Source organism: Biomphalaria glabrata, chromosome 5 (assembly GCF_947242115.1).
Source record: "Biomphalaria glabrata chromosome 5, xgBioGlab47.1, whole genome shotgun sequence".
NCBI lineage: Eukaryota > Metazoa > Mollusca > Gastropoda > Planorbidae > Biomphalaria > Biomphalaria glabrata.
In genome coordinates this window covers 19,243,025-19,268,681 of record NC_074715.1, presented here as the reverse complement: position 1 = coordinate 19,268,681, position 25,657 = coordinate 19,243,025, and the positions used below count along the sequence as shown (strand labels likewise).

The 25,657-nt window shown below is 31.0% G+C and overlaps 1 protein-coding gene across 1 annotated transcript; it reads left to right on the top strand.

The window, feature by feature from the left end:
- The first annotated feature begins 47 nt into the window (after positions 1–47).
- On the top strand, positions 48–24,518 carry LOC106067063 (protein O-linked-mannose beta-1,2-N-acetylglucosaminyltransferase 1-like). Its single transcript, XM_013226168.2, has 18 exons — positions 48–200; positions 5,617–5,754; positions 6,781–6,877; positions 7,405–7,520; positions 7,633–7,698; positions 8,462–8,575; positions 9,073–9,190; positions 11,760–11,858; positions 13,374–13,501; positions 13,772–13,842; positions 14,301–14,376; positions 15,449–15,574; positions 16,170–16,228; positions 16,615–16,687; positions 16,768–16,896; positions 17,053–17,243; positions 17,753–17,867; positions 18,108–24,518. Exons 2-18 carry the CDS (start codon positions 5,626–5,628, stop codon positions 18,357–18,359), a joined length of 1,959 nt encoding a protein of 652 aa, XP_013081622.2. The 5' UTR covers positions 48–200; positions 5,617–5,625; the 3' UTR covers positions 18,360–24,518.
- The last annotated feature ends 1,139 nt before the right edge of the window (positions 24,519–25,657 follow it).

The following is a 25,657-nucleotide window of genomic DNA, read 5'->3' as shown; positions in this document are numbered from 1 at the left end:
AGATTGTCTGATACAATCGTAGCTCTAGATCTCCGTTGCTGCTTATTTGATTGCACGTTAAAGTGGAGGAGGAAAAAAAAACAGCAGACAGACAAGCAGAAATGGCCAAAATTAAAATATGTCACAATCCAAACTAACTTTGTAGATTGTAGTCAATGTAAACGTCTGAATTCTAAAGAAGATTTAGATTAGTTGTGCTGGTAACTGTATTAGATCTAGATTTAGATCTCTCTCTCTATATATATATTAAATTATAATAATTAATAATAATATAATATTCTATTAGTAAGTTAGTCTTAGCTTATTAAAACTTATTTTATTCATATTGATGATATTGTCACTGTCAGTATTCAGTATTATTATTTATTATTTAAATTAGATTTATTTAAAATAATTAATTAGATCTAGATATATAGATCTATAGATGTATAATATTTTAGGATTTATTTCCTATTTCAGGTCATTTATTTACCAATCGCCACTGGTTGCTATCACATTTAATAACTATTTTTTTTACTATTACAGTTATAATTACTATATAACTATAGTTACTACAATAGATATACATTATATTATAAAGCTAAAGATCTCTAGTATATCTGTATATATTTATTTTATATAAATATTGAGTACTTTATTTAATCCGGAGATTACATGAATTCGAACACTCACTGTTTTTGTGGTCATTAAATCTTTATTTCGATATTTAATATGAAACTAGCGTGCTGTATAATGTGCTTGTCCATTTTCCAATGATTCAGACCCAATTTCCTTCCATTTAGCTGTCTTTTTATGTAAGAAAACAGAATTTCAAATGTGTAAGTCAGGTTGTTGTTTTTTCCTATGTTACCAGGATGACTTTACCTCTTCCTAGGGTTAAGACTATATTTTTTGGTTGGCTAAGTCTATGCTAATAAGCCCAGCAATATTTATTCTGTTTTTGGAGCTGATTTATTTGATTCATAAGCCAAGTTGTTTGATTCCATAAAAAAAAAATGTAATAGGGTGTTTGTATTAAATTACGATTTTCTTACCAAAATTTATTTCAAACAGCCAGTTTTGGACATCAATGTTAATGATATTATATTATATTTGTTTGTTTGTTGTTGTTTTTTTATAGAGAATAAATGTGCAAATGTTTGGAGTGAGCTTGATTCATTGAATGAAGTTAAATGCCTAGATCTAGACCTACTAGATAGATCTAGATTTATATAGAGAGAATATAGAGGATTCAGCTATTTAAGCAAGAATGGCCATCCTAGCCTGTACTATACTACAAAAGATCATCTGTATTAGAAATTTATTAAATGAATAAACAAAAAACACAAACATTCAACACACATCTAATCATGCATAATTTGAAAACATCTTAATAATTTCATGTGAGGGGCTATGCCTGGGGATCTTAAAATTTGTTAATATCAATATAGAATTAAAATCTGAGTTTATTGATGCCAAAATATAGAGACTGTTCAAAATAAATTATAGTGTCTGGAATCAAATAATGTGTGTCAAATTTGTCTGAATTAAATGAAAACACCTGCATGGCCTCTTTGACAGTAAATATAATAACAACTATAGGTTAAGGGTACTAATATAAGTAGTCATCCTTATTCTCCTTAAACTAAAGAATATTTTGATACTTCATTTTCTCTATGTCAAACCATTATCAAATAATGCGCTGTCAAAGTCAAACTTTGAAATTTTGGCCTATAGGTGTCAGAATAGCACAAACTATTCTAGATCTAAAAACAATTAGATCCCAATCCCAGTATTATTATAGATAGATCTAGATTCTATAGTATCTAGACTTAGATTTTTAAAAATCTTTTTTTCTCTTCCTATTTTATATTGTTTTCTTTTTCCACCACCACCAGTTTAATTATGACATCTTGTAATCACTCTTTCTCCCTTCTCTGCTTGTAACTGATGTCTTGCCAATGCTGTTGGTCAGATGTCTTCCCTTCTCTAGTATACATTATCCATTTGACTGCTCTAGGTTCGGGAGACTTGGACTTAGAATGATGAGGTTTCATTTCCAAGTTGCGATGGGATGAACAGCAATTTTCCTTAACTAAAAGGATAGTTGACCGGATAGTATATCTCCAGAGGTAGGGATGAACAACTTCCATCCCCTTTAATTTGTTTAGTCATTCACATAATATGGACCCTTGACCATATTAATTCAGATGGGGTGGACGTTATATCAACATATTGACCCTGCCTAGAGTTTGTTTAATGTATGTAAATCTTTATTAGGTTAGTGGGTTGGACTTCAAGCAACACATCTACATGGGTAACTGGGTAATGAGTTAGCTTACTTGGAAATAAATCTCAATTAGGGGCTGGACTACCAGCCACATCTCTAAACAAGTGCTGAGTTAGCTTTTTTTAGAGATAAATCTCAATTAGGGGCTGGACTACCAGCCACACGTACCTCTAAACGGGTGAGCTTATTTAGAGATAAATGTCAATTAGGAGGCTGGAAAGTAGATACACACCTACAGGAGTGACCTTAAGTAACACCATGAGTATATTACTATTTTCATAGCACAGTAAGCCAGTAACTAAATTTAATGTAGATAAAAGTACAAGGCTTAGATTTGTGCATATTAGCCTAAAATATGCTTATCAGGGCTATCTTTAAAGGGAGAGCTAAACACCTTCTACTCCTTTTTTGTTTAGTCCATGACACTGAATTTATTGATAGACATAGACCATTTTTAAGACAGAATAGATTTACACAATAAGCCAAGAGAGCATACTAAAAAGTTACAATATTTTGGCATTGATGGTTCATTGCATCAGTGGATTCAAGATTTTTTGATAAGGAGAGAACAAACTGTAATAATAAATGGCTCTAAATCAACACCAATAACAGTAAACATAAGTGTACCTCAAGGAATAGTCTTAAGTCTACTACTATTTTTAATTTACATAAATGATTTACCAAATTGCATTAGTTCAGGAACAAAAGTCAGATTATTTGCAGATGATTGCATAATATATAGAACAATAAAAACAACACAATATACAGAATTTTACAATGAGAATTATATGAATTATAGAAATGGGAATCAAATTGGAGCATGTCTTTCCAACTAGAAAAATGTAACAAAAAAACTTAAATAAATTCCACTTATCTTATTCATAGTAAACCAGTAACACAGACTAAATACCTAGGTGTTATAATAAATGAAGAACTGTCATGGAATCCCCATATTGTAGAAACTATTAAAAAATAAAACACAGCATTATAGGGTTTAATAAAAGAAATTTCTACAAATCAAATAAGAACAAAAAACTAAAATCTTATTTAACCTTGGTTGGGCCAATAATAGAACATGCATCCTCTGTTTGGGACCCCTCAACTTAAAAAAAAACATTAAGAAACTGAAATAGATAAAAAATAGAGCAGTGAGATTCATTACAAATGAATATTCACATTCGACTAGAGTAACACTTTTAGTAAAATCACTAAATTAAATTTAGAAAGCCTTCAGGAAAGAAGTAAAGTAGCAATTATACATAAAATACTGAACCATAATTTTCAAATACAAAAAAAAAAACAACTTATAAAATACTCAGAAAGACACAAAGATAAAGGCAAATTCCTTGTCCCATATGCTAGGACAAATTTGTACAAATGCTCCTTCTTCCCTAATGCTTTTATAGCATGGAATGGGTTGTCTGAGATATGCAGGAAAACCAGTGACTTGGCAGAGTTTAAGTCATTGATTAACATGCATGACTAGTTTGACCTAGGGACACGCATACGACATAATCATCTTTTTTGAAGCAATGTCTGTATTTTATAAGATAAGAAGATAAGATGCTGACACTGTAAATAAATATTAATTATGAATTACTTTTCTTAATGTGTTAACTTCTTACTCCAGCATTGAGTTTCTTGATTTGATACTGATATTCTTAATAATTTTGGAGTGTCAAGTAACTCCTCATTTTTACTGTTATTACTTACGATATGTACTTAGCCACTATGGATCAGGCCATTGACACTAGGGCTAGAAGCAGTATGTGGCCTTTTAAACATGATCCTGTTGACCAGTTGATGGCCTGAAAGACATGCACACATATATCTACCCACTATGCAACCCAGATTGTACTTTACTTTAGCTTAAAAATTAGTACAATATACATGTATATATTCTACATTGACAAACAAGTTATAAAGATTTATTTGTAATATCTGTTAATAAATGCTGATCAACTTAAATTCATCAAGGAGTGATAGATTTTATAACAATAGGTGAACAAAAAGTAAAATAAAAATATAACATAGGTATGCTATTAAGAAGTTTTTGCAAATGTTCTGTATATAACTATTTACTAGACATGTACGGTATTCGGGTCCTGCTCTGGCTGGATTTCTTATTTTTTATCTGACCATGTCACATGTCACTTGTTTTAATCCCACTCTTCTAGAAATGAGAATAAAAAGAAGCAGTAAGGTTCAACAAGATTAAATCTGAAATCTCTTTTATTAGCTATATATGTTGTATGGCTTTGCTCTCCTCCAACCCCTTCCATTCCCTACCTTTTTTTCCCAATACTCATTATAAATATTATTATTAATTAAATAAGTTTATGTTTGAAGGTGTTTACTTATTAACTCTTTTGCCTACAGTATGAACATAACTAATGAGTGGGTCAAGGAAATGGAAATGTATTTAATTGTATGTCACAGGATTAAGTTTGATTATTAGCCTTTTTCTTAACTAAGGTGAAACTTTTGGTCAGTTTTGTGAAACATCACCTGTGTTGCTTGTACTTAGTCGGTGGAGCAGATGAAGTGAATGTCAGTGACACTGAGTGAGGGAATGGTTGTAGCTAATGTCATTTCACTACAAACTTGATTTGTCTTGCTACTACAAACTTGATTGGTCTTGCTTCACTCGGTTGTTGTTAGGCCAGTTTGCTTAATAAAAGAGTGGTCTGAGTTGTGGCATTGAATCAACACATTCCCCCCTTCCCCATCACTAGGCATACATTCTGGGATATCTAGAATACTTTGTAAAACTCATTCAAATTGTGCAGTTCAAATTTTAGAAACATTTATTGGTCTTCCATTGTTCTACATTTATTGGACTTGATGTGGCTGTGACATTTTGTTTGCATGTCAGAAAAGGTCAAAAAACAGGTGAATGCTCTCTACATATAGGAAGAATAAAACTGACTACCTCACTTACAAAGTTTAAACACTTAGTGTAGTTTGAATTATTTGAAATAGCTACTTATTCAGCTATATCTATAGATTAAGCTTTTGCTTGTTCAGTTATACAGTTTTTTTATATACACATTTTAGAAAGGTGCGTTATAATGTGTGTTAAAACCAGTACTTCTGGTCTTATTGTTCAGTTCTGGGAATAGACTGCCTGTACTAGCATAAAACATAGAATGAAAAAAAAAAATAGTTTTTAAAAAATTTGGTAGTTTTTTCTTTGAAAACTATTAAATTATGAAATACTTGCACAACAATATAGACAGTCTACATTGATATGTGAAATTCAATATAAAGTCTTAAATACCTAGATTCTGGGAATAAAAAAAAATGAGTGGAAGTGCTAGTTAAAACTATTTAAGTTTCTTTTTCAGTGTGCTACCATGGAGAACTGGGTGCCCAACCCTAGAGCCAAACCATTTGTTCCCAAGTTTAAGTATAAGCTGAGCCACCAGCGAGGTATTACAATAGGAATTCTGACAGGAAGGCGATGTGTTGGTAAATTTTGTAAGGTAGGTTTAACAGCTGCATGCCAAGAGTTACAAGTAGCTTCTCTAAACTAAAATTCTTACACAGAACAAAAAATATAAGAGTTACATAGGAACTTAGATTAGTTAGGCTTCACTATTGTCATTTATTTAAACATCACAAAAAGAAATGGAAAATATTCTATAGTTGTGGATTAACTTACTTAAGCAAGTGTAGTAAAATGTCTGTTTGACTATTGGTATGTTTAGTGCTTACCTTTTTAGCATATCAGAGAGAGTTAGTGAACATAAATGCACCAATATGTATAGTACAGCTTTTATATGAGCTGTGTACAACACATCATGGGTATCTTTTGGAAAGATCTTCTCAAGCCAGAATGAATAAGCCATTATCATTAAAAAAAATACTTTGGTATAAACATATCACCCACGTTCCAGATGGAAGAATTACAGAAAGACATCCTTTACAGTTTTAAATAGAAATCACACCCATTGTGCCCAAGGAACACAGCTATCAATCACTAATAACTCTTGAGGAAATGGCTATAAGGATCACAGACCTTGTAGTAGTTGTACATGCTGGACAAGAAAAGGATAAGAATAGCCACTCTGCGAGGCAGATATATTTCCAGACAGTAAGGAAATATATTTCTGCTTATAAGAGCTCATTTCCTTATTGTACACATTAAAGTGTTTTAAATTATCAACTATATAAAATATAGACGAAGATAAAGGGGAATAAAAGTAGAAAATGTTTTAAATAAAACAACAGCAAATTTCTGAAAAAATTAAATCACAGGAATGCTCAAAACATACTTATGCAGAGATAAAATTCAGCTATAATTTGTAACAAATATAAAATCAAAAAAAAAAAAAGAAGAAGCATCATTTTGTTTAAACATTCTAACAAATGTACATGTAATGTCAACAAAATGTTATATTTACATTGTACAAAACAAAGGACCTTTATTTCATCCATTTTTGTAATTACATTACTATAAACCATTGTATTGTTTCTTAACACTTCTACTTTTGGCATCTTTTTCTTAGGCTGGTCTTCTTGTGGTATTACTTCTGACTATTGGCATCAATCTTTTGTATATTTTTGACACAAGTACAAAACTGAATCGCAATGTCTCCACAGAAAGTAAGTCATCTTTATACCAAATTGCTTGATATGAGTAGTCTAATCATTGCTAGAGCTTTAACAAAGACTTTTGTGCTAGATCATTGAAATAGGTCTTGTAGGCAGTTTCTCTGGTATACATTTCAGACTGTTTGATGGTTAACACGTTCTTTCTACAATTCATTGTCAACCATCAGAAAGTTTGCTCTAGAAATTTAAGGTTCTTTGCAAAAGGATTATCTAAAACAAAAAACAAAAAAAAATGTGCTACTCATACAGATGCCATGTGCTGTAATTTTCCCCAGGTTTATAATATCCTAAATTCATATAGAAAAAGAACCTATTTGTCGTGAGCTTCCAACACTCTGCACATCTACTCCATTTTCTCAATGAATACTCAATATTTAAGCTTGCTTTATTTTGAAAAGAGTATTAAAAAAAGATTATAATTTAAATAAATGCTTAAAAAAAAGGTTATCTATAAAATGTACTAACAAATTTGCTCTGTATTCATTTTTAATTTTTTTTTTCTATTGATTTTTTTTCAGATAATTTACTTCAAGATGGTTCAAAAGACAATACATATAATAATCAACTACGTTCAATCGTCATTGATGTAACATCTAGCAGAGAAACTGTATTTGTGGCAGTGGATGGAACAACTGTAAGCTTAGTTATTTCAAGCTATTATCATTGATGGTGTATGAAGTGATAGATATATTATGATATAACATTCAGTGTTGTCATGCTTTTTTTTCCTTTCACTTAATTTATAGGTTCTTGAAGATGAAGGCTTTGATAAGAACAGAGGGATTCATGTTATCATTCTTAGCCAGTACACTGTAAGAGATCAACTAATACCTTTTTATTTCTGTAATATACATGGATACAAGATTGCCAGTAAAGTGGTTTTATCAAATTGTCTTATTTATGCCTTTTAGCTAACTTTTGAATTTTGAACCAAAATCAAATTTAATTAAATGGAATAAAAAATGGCTTTGCCAGTTTTCTTAAAATGTATTAATTGTATAAATTTGGACTGAGACAGGAATTTACCAATTTTAATGACCATTGCACCTTTCAAAATCATAAGAGAAACTTGTCTGGTTTAGTCTGATCTGTAGATTTTGTTATACAATAATAGCATTGTCTTCTATTCTGAAGATTGTTTTATTTATTAATTGAAACTAAATCACAATAAGAATTAAATCAATTGAATTGAATCTAGTAAGGCTTAAACTAGTTACTTTTGTCTCTACACATAGTAGTTAATTGTTTTTACTGATTTATTCTATGCACTTGGAAGGTTCAAATTGATATCATAAGTAGAAACTATTTATAGCAGAAAGATTTGAGGTCAGTGTTCTGTAAATATAGGCTTACTGATATGTACATACATCTTAATTTTAATGAACATGAAAAATATATGATGAAAACACAGGCTTTTCAAAATGGCTGGCTTTTTTTTGGCATTGCCAACTCCCCTCCCCCTGTTTTTTTTGTTTTGCATCCATAAACATAAATATAACAAGCATTCTGACTAAAAGTTACTTTGTCATAATAATCAAACTATTAATGTTGAGGGGTTTTATTCAACTTTTACAGGGCAGTGTCATGGCTAAAAGAGTTTTTGATACCTACAGTCAGCAAGAAGATGATGCCATGGTACTATTTCTGAACATGGTGTCTGATGGAAGAATTCTTGTTTTTGCTATTAAGGTAATTTGTGATATTAATTGAAAATAATTGTGATTGCAATTGCATTTTTATACCTGAAAGTAGATTTTTACCAAATCATAAAGAAATGAAACAAATTCCTATTGTCTAAACATAGTATTATTTACTTTTTTTGACCAATACACCATTAACTCAGATAAGAAAAGATAAGATAGCTCATGTAAGAAAAGATAAGATAGCTCATTTAAAGATTAGAAAAGTGATGATTTCCTTTCAAAATTGGTTCTTATCACAACACAGTGTGATGCGGAATGCATACAAACTTTGCTGTTATTGTATGCCACTGTGAGTCCAAGATCTGCAAAAGATATTTGTGAATTTGTTAAAGGCTTTCTAAAAGAATGTGTCAGTGCATATTAGTTATAAATACTTTCTAGTGTAAAAATGAAATACCTAAAAATACACATTTGTTTTATTAACATTTAGAATAGAGAGCTCCTTACCAGTTCTATTTGGTAATGAATTTTATTTTTCTACAGGATGAGGGAACATTTCAGCTGAAAAAGCCTGCTAGAGATTTGCTCAAGTCACTAAAAAGTGATAATGCTTCTGTCCTTGGTTATAGAGATACTTGGGCATTTGTGGCCATCAAGAAAGGTATGTATTTACCAAAATATCAACAAGGAAATAAAATATTCATTCTCGCCTTACCTGCCCCTGACAGAAGGTATATTTCCAAAGGGTCTTCTATACATTTTCTCACTCTTTGCAGAATGTGTTTTTCGTTTGGAATCTAATCACAAATACCCACTTTAAGGCATTTTAGTACATTTATGGTGTTATTTCACTATGTTATCAAAGTATTTCTTTGGAATCTGGCAGTGAGTTCTTCCATTCTGTTATGGTCATAGCACAGCATGGTGTGAATGACTAATGGTGCGAATGTGATTATTAAATGGATGATGACATTAGTTGTAAGAATATTAAAGTGTTTCTAAAATTAGAACCTGAGAGTGTTTGCTTATTTGTCAAGAGTCTTGTGGCACCCAATGAAAAGGCAAGACCTACGTTTTATGAGTACTAAACTCCTGCCTACTGACAGTCGAGGTATTAGATTTAGTACCATTACTACAAAATGACTAGATCTCTAGATCTATTAACTGAGTGAGCCTCATCGAGACCTACATGATCCAATCATTGGTAAACGTGGACTCATAGTTGAAAGTTAACTATAAAGTCTAATTGTTTAACAAGTCCATTGTTTTGCTGAGTGGACTACTCGATTTAACAGTTTAAATCTGGATTTATACTATTACTTACTAATTGTTAATGAAGGCAAATTTTTTTGTACAACATTTACGGGTTGGAGGCTGGCAACTATATCTTCATGTGTCATGAATTTATTGCTAATAATAAGGAATCCTAACATTGGTTGCTGAATTACATGCTCATTGTTCAAGATACTAGCTAGTCATACTTCTCAACACTAGCCTTCAACAGTCCAACTCTATGAAAACTTGTACAATTAGTTGGACGGCTTTGGGTAACAATACTGGTTGTTGACTATGAAGGAGAAACAGCGCACACCAGTTAAGACAGTACAAGATACTGGTGGTACAATTGTTGGAGTTAGCAGAAGATTGGTGGAAAGCTGCGAGTAAGTTGGCAAAACCAGAAGTTGTGTCACATTTGACGAGAGGACTGTTCATTTACCCGTCGCTAGGATAAACATCAATACACCTTATTTTACTGGGATGATGGATGTAAGTGTCATAGATAAGTCACATATTGATTCAGTTATAGGTAACATTCCAGGGGTGAAAAGGTGTTCATATATGCATATATGGAGTTAGAACATTGGCAAAAGTCTTATGGGAAAAGTGTTGGTCAATGTAAAAGTAGAGATACTGAAAGAAATGATACAGTACAGCTATTAGGTGATCATGAGAACAATGAACCAGACAATATAAGGGAAGAAAGGTTAACAAAAACATTAGTTAAACAAGAGGAAGCAAGGCGACCTGAGACATGGGGAAAACAACGTAAATATCATCACAGGCCTAAGAATCCTTACATTCTTTGTTTTAACTGTGGAAGAATGGGACATATTGTAGACAATGTTGTCAGTTGATCAGAGGTAATGATTTACATGGCAGTGGTGGAGCGTTTTGCAAGAGAGAAGAATTGGAAAATAAAAAAATGAAGAGAATAAGGGAAGCAGAACTGAAGAACAATGCAACATAATGATCAGAAATGAGATCTGTACAAAGTAAGGAACATAAAAAGGTGTAAAAGTAATGTTAGCGCTACAGAGATATGTGGTTAGAAAAGGAATACATTGAGGAGTGTGGTAGTGTGTACATAGGGAAATAATACAATTAAAAGGGATATAGAAAGAAACATTCAGGTTACTATATTTAGAAAATTAAACTGTTGAGCCATAGAGGGCTAAAGAAGTAATCAATAGTTTGAGTGATGCTTATTATTATGGGTTAATGCAGAAGGTGCATGTAATAATTTGGATAAAGGGAACAAGAGGAATAGGATAGGGGTACAATCATCATATCATTGATTGAAATCTAAATAGGTATCATGGTGTATGTTTTTCAATTATAAATTTTAATTGTGAATTGTCAGTTGAGATTATTAGTATTTTTAAACAGACATTGTTTTGTATGTTTATAATGTAATTATTGGTTATGGAGTACACTATCAGTTTTATAAAGATTGTTAAAAGTATTGATAGCACAGGAAAACGGAAAGTATTAAAATATTATTGAAAGTGTTATATTTGATGCTTGAAAAATTATATGTATTTGTTGGATCTTATTTGGTTGTCCATATAAGGGAATGCTAATTTATTTGAGAAATGGCCATTTAGGAATTGGTAGAGGTTATTTGATGGGCATTCGATATATATTTCGAACTTGTCAGATTGGGAGGGTGTTACGGTCGTAGCACAGCATGGTGTGAATGACAAATGGTGCGAATGTGGTTATTGAATGGAAGAGATGTTAAAAAGAGTAGACCGGAAAATATGGAAATGAAGTGAATTGAAAATATTCTGATAATATTAGTTGTAAGAATATTAACAGTGTTTCTAAAATTAGAACCTGAGAGTGTCCGCTTATTTGTCAAGAGTTTTGTGTCTTAACACATTCATTTCATTTTATTATTAATAATGTTTGTTCTCTGTACAATGTCTCATTAACTTTAAATGTTTCAGGTAAAAAATTGGGAGAGAAACACAACAAAGCTGCCAGTATAGATGTTTGGGCAGAAAAAGTGGAGTTGAAAGTAGAAGTCCCACTTATGGCTGCAAGAGGTACAGACCAATATTCAGAGCATGTATCATAGTTATGACAGTGTACAAACCAATATTCAGTGCATGTATATATTTAACACATATAAAGCAATATTTAGAGCATGTATTATATTAAATACATTATATAAAGCAATGTTCAGTGCATTTATCATATTTAACATATTATATAAATTAATATTCAGTGCATGTATAATATTTAACACATATAAACTAATGTTTATCAAAATTTACTTAACACATAAACCAATATTTAGTGCATATATCATTTAACACATTACATATATATATATATATAAACCAATATTGCAATAGAGTATGCTTAAGTAGAGTATTTTATATGCTTACACATTATAGTATTTATGCGGCACAACGTTATAAGAAGTTACCAGTTGTTTAAAAAAAACTAGTTTGTGAAGAGCTCTTCATATCTTGATTAGAACAAGAAGAAAAACTTAGCTAATTTTAGGGAAAACCAGATGTGTTTACCTTTTTTTTTTCTAAAGATTTTTTTCATTTTTAACAGATCAAAATAAGTTTTGTCCTGGCTGTCAGGCTTAGTTCTAAAAATACTGCAAATCTGTTCTCACCATTGCCTTGTATATTGTGCTCAAATTAGGTGCAATGACCAAGATTTTGAAATTCTTAAATTATTTCTATGACCCAATTAGAGATCGAAAAGATGCAATCAAAAGTGAGCTTAGTCACCTGTAACATATCTATAACATTTGTGATGCAATATGGTTATGTGCTTTTGGAATTCAAGAGCTTAAGAAGTGTTTTGTTTGGTTGTGTCTGTTTCATTAGAAGACACAAGGGCTTAAGAAGTGTTTTGTTTGGTTGTGTCTGTTTCATTAGAAGACACAAGTGCTTAAGAAGTGTTTTGTTTGGTTGTGTCTGTTTCATTAGAAGACACAAGGGCTTAAGAAGTGTTTTGTTTGGTTGTGTCTGTTTCATTAGAAGACACAAGGGCTTAAGAAGTGTGTTGCTGGGTGAAGAGAAATTTCATTTATTAATAGTGTGTGCATTGAGTTGGTATGGGGTGGGGACGTTATAATGCAGGCAGACAAGAAGGCTACAACTGATGGGCCTAAAAAGTTTGTGTGTATTCTCTATCTTAGGGGGTTGTGGGATGTTTGATTTAAGGGTGAAAGAGACAAAAAGGGGTATATAGAATATGAGGACCAGAAAAAAAAGTTGTATTAGGAGTGGGGAATAGTTGTAATGTGGGCCGTGTATTGAAGGATAAAAAAGTGTTCCAGGCACAATAAGCATATACTAGCTATTTAGACTTTAGCACGGCATGGGTGTTTGATCATTAAGATTATAAAACTTTTAATGTATAATACTGACAATCTAAATATTTTCTAATACAATTTTAATTAGTTTAGGTTAGATATCATAAACAATATATTATTGTACATATTTAAATATTTTATTTCAAAATCTACTTCACAGAATGATTTTGAATATTAATCCACTAAAATTTTATTTTTTTCCTCAAAAAAAAAAAATTAGAGAATGAATGCCCTTGGCTAGATAATGATGAAGGTCAACGCCGAAAAACTTTTTGTAGTAAGGTGGAAGGTTACGGCAGTGTCTGCAGTTGTGATGGTCCAGCACCAATCTCTTTCAAGCCAGAAACAGTGAGAACACACAATTGTTATTTTTCATAGCCAAGTGATATATTATCAAATGTTTTCACCAATTATTGTGGAACATTGAACAACACAGAGAATAATGACAGTGACATAATAGCATGGCAATACATTTGAGACAAGATCTATTTAAACTTTTCTTCATTTTTCTACTTTATAAAATTGGACAATTGCTAAGGTAGCTGCAGAAATAAATTAAAAAAAAAAGAATTTTGTCATTTTTAGTTTGGATTAGCAATTTTGTGTTTTACTCTACAGCTGCATAATAATGAAATCTCAGACATTCCAGTAGCTGTCATAGCCAGTGACAGACCTCATTATTTATATAGGTAATGTTGATGTTGAATACTTCTTTGAAGCTATGATTTATTGATAATTATACTTAAAAGTTATGGAAAATTTGAATAAATGTGAACTTTTGTGAGCATGTAAAATGTTTTTAAAAGTCTGAGTGTTTTTTTTTTAATTACTTTTGTGTAGTGCAATTTCGATGTTAAAGTATACTCAATGCATTATGATCCAATCACTTTCATGGACATTTGAGGAAATGAAGTATCTGGGAAAAGGAATTTTGTGCTGCCTTTAGCTCAGTTTGATTTGGGATTCAAACTCAAGGCTCATTGACAGGTAGCCAATTGGGGTTATGCCATCCATCCACACCTTGAGAATTTGCTTTATTAAATATTTGACTTACAATTTAGTTAGTTGTTTGATGCAAGCCATATTTGAGCCATGTTTGTTCAACTAAATATTTATAAAACATCTTGTAACATTTTTTTTTTTTCAGAATGTTACAGACTTTACTTTCAGTTCCTGGTGCCAATCCCAAAATGGTGACTGTATTTATTGATGGATACTTTGAAGTAAGTTTGGGGTCTGTATTAAAAAAAAAGGATAATTAATATGAAGTAAGTTTTGGTTTTAGAATAACAAAATGCTAGCTAATGTTTATATTTCGTACTGCTTTGTTAAATAATAGTTCTTTTATTAAAGTACCCTTTTCAGACCTATAGTGTAAATGTTGTAAAACTCATCTCAATCTATGACCAATGGTTAACGACCTACCGCCTTTACTTTCCCCAAGTAATGTCTGTTAGACATTGTCAGGATTGTGTTAAGGCCTTAGCTCGTTTACCCGGGCACCTGACATTCAACAGGCACCTTTGTGCTTACAAATAAATAAGTGATTCACTGTTAACAATGTAATAATGATAAGAATATAAGTTATGATGACAACTGATGGAGTAATGACATTGCATTTGAAACATTCTAATATTGTGGATATATTAATTGAACAGTAATTCTACACCTTGCTGTCCGACAACGTGACACATAAATGCTCGCAATCACAACAAAACACTGCTGAATCTAGTATTTAGTGTAGAACTCCAATCCCATACTAACTCCCTGTAGAGACATAAGAAAAGACAAATTAAAAGTTCTAGTCCCTAAACACCAAGGCAGCGAAACAACTGCGAAATGCAGTAATGCCTTAAATACTCACCCTAAACAGGGGAATACAGAAGAATCTCAAAGAAAACGTTTCACCAGCATAATAACAAAAACACTCCATCAGCTTACAAGCAAGGCAACAAAAAGAAAGTGCGTTCAAAAATTATGCACTTAATACACATTGGTGCTGGAATGCCATAATCTACACACCGACAGACATATGTTAGAATTTGTTGAACTAAGGGGCATCCTAAAAATTCTGAAATTCAAACTCCTAGTCACTGAGATTGGAACTTGAGTCCTCTTGGTTTGGAAACCAAGCGCTTTACCACTCAACCACTTTGCTCCCCTTCATTTACAAAAACCTTTCATTTAACTAAAGAAATTTTCACCAATTAATAATTTTCTTTACAGGGTTGAGACTAATATGTCACTACTAGAAAAATACTATTTTAGCCACCTATTTTTTTTTTCTATCTGCAGGAGCCCTACGCCATTACTAAGCTATTTGGATTGAGAGGAATTCAGCACACACCACTGGGACTGAAGAATGCTCGCATTTCACAACACTACAAAGCTAGCTTGACAGCAACATTTAATTTACACCCTGTAGGTAGTCTAATCATTTACTATTTTTACCATGTATACAGAAAAGTTGCTTGGAGGTAGATTTGACAGAGCTGAATTTGTCTGTTTCCCCTTTAATTTTTTCTTATTTGATCCTTTTTTTATATAGTTCTCTCTTACAAGTGAGGAATATTTGAGATTTTACCTTGTTGAGAATGGAACAATACTGTTTAAAAAAAACTGCTGGCATAAGTAATATTTCAATAAGAAAGTTGTGATTATGCAAATAAAGGCGGTTGCAGTCACAATGTGTGTGTAGTGTAACTGAGTTGATTTTCTGCGTGCGTCCAGCATTTCATGTCCACTGTGTGTGTGTATATAGTACTTCATCAGTGTTATGTATGTGAGACGTGCTGGTTTCATTCACTGTTTACTGTAGTCTAATTTTGTCGAATAGCCATATTATTGGTATACTAGTATTTGTTGTTTCATTACAGTGTGAATGGGGTTACTTTACTTTTTCTTTCACTTTCTTTCTTTACAGGATCAGTGAGTAACTTTTATTTTCAAGATGTTATGTCTTTAGATTTAGTACATTCATGTAAACAATGTATATATTACAATATATTTTCCTCAGAAAGCTCAATATGCTATAGTTGTGGAGGAAGACCTAACTGTGTCACCAGATTTTTTTAAGTAAGGAAAGTTGTTCTACTGTTTTTAAAGATTACCGACATTTAAAAAAAAAACTTGACATTGCTTTTTTTCCATTAACTTATTTTGTAATATGGAGTTTTGATTTTCAATTCTGATCAGCTGCCATTTAGCCAGGATTTTTGTGAAATAAAAGAGGTTCAAATCATGTCCAATTCTAGTGTTGTTATTATCTAGGGATCAGCTCCATACCTAATTGAGACTTTCTGTAAATTTCAGATTGTTGAATGTTCCAATCGGAAATAAAAGATGCCTTTTCCTTTCTCTTGTGATCACTTGAAACAACTGCACAGTTTAAGTTTTTAAATACTTAGTATTATTTATTTAAATGTCAGCTTGCTAATAATAATTATTTTTTATTTGTTTAGTTTTTTTAGTCAGACGAAACACTTGCTTGACGAGGACCCTAGTTTATATTGCATTTCTGCTTGGAATGACCAGGTATTATTGCATAACAATTTCTATCATAATCTTCAATTCTCTTTTGAGTTTTGTTTTTTATGTGACTGATTTCCATTAAGGGCTATGAACATTCAAGCAAGGATCCAAAAATGCTGTATAGAATTGAGACCATGCCAGGTCTTGGTTGGCTGCTAAAAAGATCTCTTTATAAAGATGAATTAGAACCACAGTGGCCAACCCCAGAAAAGGTATTTATAATTTATTTATTTATATCTCTTTTAAAACTAAAAAAATAACAACATAATCATTATTTATAAATAAATGTTAAAAAATCAAATAGCAATTACCATCAATAGATGACTTACTTTTATCTAGTACATCTTGAAAACATCTCTGTTCCCCAGCAATGGGACTGGGACATGTGGATGAGGAGTGCAGGAGTCAGAAAGGACAGGGAGTGTGTCATCCCAGATATAAGTAGAACATACCACTTTGGTTCCAAGGGACTCAACATGAACCCTTACTTCCAAGAAATGTACTTTAAGAAACACTCCTTGCTAACAGAAGGTTTGGTCCAGTTGAAAGATGTTGATAGGTTAGAGTTAATTTTTGTTTAGTTTTAAAATTAGTACTAGTTTAAAAAACAACACTTGTCATCATTTTATTCAAGTTGTTAATTAAATTATTAAAATTAAAATTATATACTAAAGAAAGTAATTTATTTTTTCAAACATGTTTTATTCCTGAGTTAAAAAATTTCTTTCATGTTTCCTTTCTGTTACCTTTTGAAATCTGTTATGAATTAGATATTAATTTCATGTTGTCTCCCATACATAAGTTAACATTGTTTTAAAGTAATTTCTTTTGTTAAAAATGTATAATTCAATACCATTCCTCTAAGGTTCTCACATATTTATTCAAACCCTGATCAGAGTTCATAAACATATGCATTAGTGTTAGAACATCTGATTGAAGTTATTAATTGAATGTATATCTCCTAGTCATGAAAATCTCCTTTATTTTATGACTGAACATTGGAATCAGATAGAACTTGTTAACATATTATTCTTGATTGTAAAAGAATCCATTTCACTCTCTTTACAGGATGAAGAAAGATGAGTATGAGAAATTGTTACTTGAACTGATTGGACAAGCTCGACCAATAGATCATAGTAAAAATCCATGCAATGAAGACTTTATTCCTAATGATTTGCCAGAGGTAGGAAGTTAAGAGAATAATGTCAAGATGAAACTTGTTTTGAAATAAAATGAATGAAATTTCTTTTTGTTAATATTTGGAATAAAAGATGTTTAATGACTACTTAAGCTACCAGTAGACCACTTTGTATTTCTCATGGGTTACTAATTTTCAATGTGAACTTCTATGTAAAAAAAAAATAAATTTTTAACATCTTACGATTGCCGACTTAAACATGACTAAATAATATTTTTCCTTTAGGGCACCATTCTATCGGTCTACATCAAAATGGAGAAAGCCACAGACTTTGCCTCATGGAAAATGATAGCTAAGTGTCTACATTTGTGGGACTTGGATGTTAGAGGGTTTCACAAAAGTATGTGGCGCCTGTTCCTGAAAAAATATCACATCATCATAATTGGTAGTCCTGCATCCCCATACTCAACATCTAAACCTTCCAGCATTGAGCCAATCACACCAACTCCAGAGCCAGTAGTTAAAACAAAGAGCTAGTAAGAACTTACATTTAAAAACAATTCTTGAATGTTAACCTGTTTACAAAAATATTTGTTTTTGTGATCAAGTATGACTCATTCTGGCAAAATTTATTTTATTCTGATATTGCTTTTTTTTTTTTCATGTTTTGATGTACTCTAGTTTGTTCATAATGAAAAGTTTTCAAGAAATTTGTGTTTATTTGTAAATCTTAAGTTAATTTCTTGATTTTAGTTTACACTATGCCTTGCATAAAAATGAAAGGAAAGATAACCTATCACATATATTGATAGCTTTTGGAACAGGCATACAAATACTTTACCTTCATTCATGTACCCCAATGGCTTTTTTAAAAATTGTTTATCTCATTTGACCAGTTTCCATTAAGATTCCATTGGTCAGAATAGGTCACACTTTACTAATGATTCTGATAGGAAACAACCAATATGTACTTTATAGTGAGTCTGTGATACAGTTAAATGTTCAGTTTTTTATACTTACAAATATGCATAATTCAATGCTCTGTACTTATTTTATTCTAATTAAACTTAGTAAACTACTAATAAGAAGTACACTGGAACTGCAGTAACCTTTTATAACAATTCTTGGTATAAAACACTTACTTCTTTCGTCTCAATTAAAGCCTTTCAAGTTAACAAAGATGAATACGCTCACTCTAGTATTACATCCTGCTGAAGTTGGTCAAAAGAAATGAATGTTATCAAGATGACACTTTTGATCAATTTGGAAAAATCTGCACAATTGAGATTTTTTATATGACTTTATTTCTAAGCATAAAAAATAACATTTTTATCACATAAAGCGTTTTACTTTTTCCATTAGTTCATATATTTGTTTAGCTATATATTTGTGTATTATACATTGTTTTCTGCAATTTACTGATAATTCTTCAGTGTTAAAAAATGACTTCCATTTAATTTAAAGCTTTATAAACTAAAACAAATGTCATTCAATTTCCATGAAAAGTTGTGTCATTTTTGTTACTCACTTATTGTACATATGGTTTTCTTGATACATTTTCAATTGAATGATCATTTTAAACCTATTGTTATTCTTATTCTTTGATAGCATTTGTGATTTATTGAAAGTTTAGTCTGATATTCAGATTGCAGCCTAGTTCAGTTGTATGAACTGCTGTAGACCATTTAATATGAATCTGTTGAGATGTTTCATGTGAACAATTTAGAATACACACAATGAACATTATTGAAATAATAGTTCATTTTATACTTGTTCGATTTGGCCACTGTGAATAGCAGCACATGTTTCTTCATGAAGCCCTTATAAACCTGGCTTATAAGAACCATAGAAAGTGTTATATGTTTGACTAGTCATAGAGCTAGAAGTTAGGAGAAACAAACTGGAAAACCTATTTTTGACCATTTCATCAAGATGTCAATGTGAGTATATAATACTTGCTACTTTTGATGTAATCAAAGTTTTCAAAAGAAATATTGGTGCCTGGGATGTAATATAATATTGTACAGAAAATGTACTATGACTGTAAATGACAAAGTTAAGATTGAAAAAAAATGTTCCTTTATATTGAGCCTAATATATATATATTTATAATGTATATCTATATAAATATAAGCTATTTGTAAAGTATGAAAAGGTATAAACAGTTCACATAAGTGTGTTTGTATTGAGAAAGATTAGGTGTCTTGACCACCTTCATTAATAAACTGATACCAATTTTTTATCTGTTGGTATGAAATAATATAATTGTGCAAACATTTATTTGTACACTTTTTTTTTTTTTTGAATGAAATGTAATTTTTTTTTCTTCAACTAGCATATTTTATTTATTAATGTTGTCATGCCATTCATATAAAAAATTTATATAAATAAAAATATACATTATGGTTGTCTGATGTCAAGTGGCCTGCACATTATCCAATACCCTTTACTTTCCCAAACTAACGTGTGGACTCAGGGCTGTCCTAAAAATCCCAATGTTCAAATTCTAGTCTTCACAGAGATTCAATTTTATGACCCTTGTTTCAGTTTACCACTTGCCACCATGCTTCTCTTTACTTAAGCAGCTGATTGCTTATATTAAAAGGAATGTTACTAAAAATATGAATTATTAGTTCTGCTTAATAGTTCTTTAGATGCCTTTCATGATGTACAAAACCAATGTTCTAGATTTCATAGTCCATGCAGTCTATTTCAGTAAATTTGACCAGTTGAGGAGGCAATCATTTCTGTGCAGCAAGTTTTAAAATTCTCACAAGCATCAATGGCAGCAATGTTATTTTTTGCTTTCCCTCCTGCATAAAAGTATCAGTGCATATTCTGACATGCACCAACATATTAGGGTCATCAATGTCAGGTCTTCTGTTACTGTCTTGTGCACCAACTTTTTAAGGTCATCAATGTCAGGTCTTCTGTCACTGTCTTATGTTTGAATGTGAGACAAGCAATGATTTAGTTTGGTTGAAATACTTAATGGGTCATTGATCATTTGTCTTAATATATGGATTTAACTAGTTTGAAACATGTTTCCTTAAATGTGAACATAAAGAATTATAGGTTTGATCATTTAAATTTTAAAGAAATTTTTTTAAGTGCTAGTTTTTTTTATAAAGAAAGTGTTTTCATGAAAGTTGCTAATGTATATGTATACATATGGTAAACAAAATTAGGGTTACCAGATAACTGCACACCCACAGGAGGAGGAAATCTTACAAATTAGGACAAAAAAAAAACACTTAGTACTATTTAATATCTTGATTTCTGTCTTCAATGTATTTGATGAAATATGTCAGTGTCATAGGCTGTTTAACTAAAATATCCCACTTTCTCAGATATGTCTCTCAAAGAGTCAATGGAGGGTTTATTTCTTATCTCATGTGCATTGATCAGCCAAAATCTGTTGTTTTTTTTCAACTGTGATTTGGCTTATAAGTTTCAAACATTCCTTTCGAAATGAAGATTATTGTGGCAGAGGAGGATGTCCTTAGGGGTTCAAACTCAGTACTAGTGTGCATGGACTGACAACCCATTCTGGTTACAAGGTGAAAAGTAAGTCTGGTGATGCCCCCCCAAAAATGTACATATCTTGAGGAGCGCAGTGTTACAGGTTTCTTTTGAACAGCCATGTAAATATACAGATCTGATCATAATGGAGAGGATCCTTCTGCCATTAATAAGTAAGTTAGTGTGATTAAACCATAAGATATGAAGGAATGAATTGGATTGATGTATATAAGTAAAATGTTAAGCTCGACACTTTCACACATGCTGGTTGTAGGAATCTTGTAACTCTTAGCCAAATAATATTTATGTGTTTTTTTATATAAATGTTCAATTATCAGATGCTGAAAAGTTGGCATTTAGTGAAAACTGCTGACTAAATTTTAATGTTTCAACAATGATCCTCTACATAAAGCTTTAATAATTTCATGTGTACTTTCATAGATATCAGATATCCTTGTGATCTTTTCTAATAGACTTACTTGTATACACTCAGGCTTGAAATAAGTGAAACTGTCTTTGTTTTTGTACCTTGATATGGGTAATGTTTGATAACAGATTTTCTCAAATGAATGTTGATTTGTAAAACTTAACGCTTCTACTTGTTTATATTATATATATATATAGAGAGAGAGAGAAATTTTACATGAAAATAGTTTCTAGTGATTCATTTTCATTTATTTTATGTATTTATTTTATTAATTTATGCTTGTCAATATGGTGGGGCTTTCAACAATATCGGAAAACATATTCTGCATTGATTAACATGATAAAATAATGTTCATTGATCCTTACAACAAGAAATGTTATGTGAACACAAAATTGTTCTTCAAAATAAAAAGTAATAATTAACTTTCATACAGTCAAGAATGGTTACTCTGGTAAATTTGTCACATGCCATTTTAAAAGAAAAGATTGGGACTCTTGTATTTATTGATTAGTAGTTGTAGTGTCATTGCTGATACCAGAGATTAATGTTGATATTTAATGGAGATACAAATATTTGTCTAAGTAAATAATAAAAAGAAGAGAAAAATAATTAAGTGAAAGAAAATTAGTTCAAGTATGGAAAATACAATTTTATGAAGTAAAACAAAAAATTTTTGTATTGTTCAAATTAAATTTTAAAAACCAAAACTGAAGAACATTACTTACTTCATTTTTTCAGAAATCTAAACTAAGACTGAAGTAATGATAGAGTTGCATTAAAAGAAAGAGAAATTTATAATTCTGAAACTGAATAAATTTTAAAATGTTCATTCATTTGTATTAAATAAACACTAAGGATATATAAAGAAAAACAATTATTTTTTAAATGCTAAGAATTAAAGCTTAAAAAGTATTTATCATCAAAAATTGTCCCTATTCGATATTTTGGCCAGGAGGAATAATTATAATATCTGACAGTAATCACCTAATTCAAACCTTGCTCGTTCAGTCATATACATTCCTTAGTGTTTTGATGAATATCATTTGAATAAGATTAGAACAAGAAATGGTCTATTACCTTATAGCCTTAATCTCTCCTAGCACTGTCTTAAGATAGTAGGGCTTTGGGAAGTTTGAGCTGTGAATGTTATACACTAGAGCTATTTTTTAAAGCTATCACTTTGTTTGAGATTTGTCCACATCCGTGTTACTGTCTTGTTCAAGGCAACATGGGTGAATCAAGAAAGAAAAGTTAGCATTCAAATATGTATGTGCCAAGTAAAATGCAGTCAGTTTTCACTAGCAAATACTATTTTACTTGATTTCATTTTAAGAGTCAAAGTGACATTTCTTGATGATTTCTTTGTTATTCTAATAACCATATCAATTATATTATAACATTCTCAATGCCCAAAATGTATGAAACTATATATTTTTTTCAAATGCAAAAATAAACTTATCTTAACTTTTCTACCAAATAAATAAATGAGCTCAATTTAGTTTTTCTATATTATCACATATAAAATTTTGTTAGACACCTTATTTATATAGGTTAGTTATTTTAGTTATTTAGCGACGCACCATAGTAGACGCATATTGAACGGGACTAGTGACGTTTGGGATATGTTGGGTTAGAGACCGGAAAATCAGTTAGCGATAGAACACTCCAGGGTAACGACGTGTTTAGTGACAGAGACTTCTACTGTGGCCTTTTATCATAATAAATATATATTAACTTGTTCATCATCGTTGACTACATCTCTTCACCTGTTACAATCGATGTGCCAGTTCTTGTATGTGTTGTTGGTCAACTACACGTAATACACCCGAACAATTACACCCAAACGATTGCAGAGTAATTGGTTGACTTCAAGACAGCCTGAACTAGCAACATCACAGTAACTCAGACTAGATTTATACATTTACTAAATCTATAGATAGAATGACATTGAAGTGAAATAATTTTGTAAATAAACTATGATTATATTGAGTATGTAAAATATATTAATATATTGACACCATTTATATGTTATGAAAAGGGAGATAAGTAAAGTTGATGTTAAGCATTTAAAAGTAAGTATGGATATTTTTTTTGTGTGAATCATTTCATATATCATTGACGAAAGTTAGTTCTATGGAAAAGGGTGAGTATAAAAGAAAAATGGACAAAAGCGTATAAAAGGGTGGTAAGAAAAAATGTATTGAATGTGTAAATAAAGTCTGTAATTGTTTTTTGAAATATTGTATTTTATCAGATTACTGCCAGTGAAGAACATTTGAGATGTGTAGGACATGCCCATAGGATGCCACATTTTCCTCTATGATGAACTGTATACCAATGAAGATGATTCTGGAATGTTATGAACTGTTATGAACATTGACATGAATATGAGGAACTGTCAAGATGAAGATGTCAAGATGAAGAGATCAAGATTTTATGTTTGTGGTCTTCCCCTTAAATTGAAAATGCCCTTGTAAGACTTGACAGTAGTGGAAAAATATTGACATATTTTTTTTTCAAGGGGGGGAGGAATCTGTTAGACACCTTATTTATATAGGTTAGTTATTTTAGTTATTTAGCGACGCACCATAGTAGACGCATATTGAACGGGACTAGTGACGTTTGGGATATGTTGGGTTAGAGACCGGAAAATCAGTTAGCGATAGAACACTCCAGGGTAACGACGTGTTTAGTGACAGAGACTTCTACTGTGGCCTTTTATCATAATAAATATATATTAACTTGTTCATCATCGTTGACTACATCTCTTCACCTGTTACAATCGATGTGCCAGTTCTTGTTTGTGTTGTTGGTCAACTACACGTAATACACCCGAACAATTACACCCAAACGATTGCAGAGTAATTGGTTGACTTCAAGACAGCCTGAACTAGCAACATCACAATTTACAATTGACAAATTTTTAAAAATTCATTTTAGATTTATTTATTCAAATTTGAATTTCTTTATTTAAAATACAAACTTTACTATTGACAATTTTTTAAAAATTATTTTTAGATTTATTAATTTACATTTGATTCTTGGAATGTAGTCATCCAAATTTGATTCTCTTTATGTCAAGTTTTTACATTTTTCAATATTATCTCATTATGCTCTTTTATTTTGTACCTATGTGTTGAGCACAAAATCTTGCATTTTCTATGACTTATGTTTCAATGTGGCAAGAGTTGTGAAACTGTAGACAAATGTTTGAAAAAAAAAAGGAAGGATGCCTAAGGCTGCTATAGAGCCCAGCAAGCAAAGATAAATAAGGCTGTATTGACAAGCCAGATTCCTGACCAGTTCCTAAGGAAATATTAGCTCTAAGTTTATTTGAAGAGAGATACAGCTTCTGTTTACTCTCCTTCCTGGGGATAAATTGCCAGATTTTTTTGCCTTTTTTGTTTTGTCATCACTTTTTTATGTTTCAAAGTATAAATTTGCTCCTTTGCTTTACATTTTTAAACAGAGCAAGTGTGTGTGTGTATTTATTTATATATAATAAATAATAAATATTTTATCTTTGGTCTAAAGTTTTACATGGTGAAATCCAATTAAAGTATGAGCATATTAAGTAATTATTAATATCAGCTAGACAAAATATATATTTGTTTCAGTGTTCATTTATGGTCTACAACAGCTGTATGTGGAATTAAACTCTATATTTTTTAAGGCACTACTTGGCTAGTGTGGTTAGGAAATCAGATACATCTTTTTGCTGGAATTAAATTATGTTATGCATTCATGAAAAAAACAACAAGATTTGTATTTCAAGAAACATTCTTCAAATAAAATGTTTGCATTTCTGATAAGAATGACTTTTTAAACTTCTTACCATGGCGTTAACCAATTTTCTATTTTTAATAACTTGATATACAGTTGTTTT

Bases quoted from the DNA above. Each gene is read 5' to 3' on its own strand.
- LOC106067063 (XM_013226168.2), top strand. From the start codon at position 5,626: ATGGAGAACTGGGTGCCCAACCCTAGAGCCAAACCATTTGTTCCCAAG. The intron at 7,699-8,461 runs GTAAGAGATCAA...CAACTTTTACAG, and splicing joins TCATTCTTAGCCAGTACACT to GGCAGTGTCATGGCTAAAAG. The intron at 11,859-13,373 runs GTACAGACCAAT...AAAAAAAATTAG, and splicing joins CCCACTTATGGCTGCAAGAG to AGAATGAATGCCCTTGGCTA.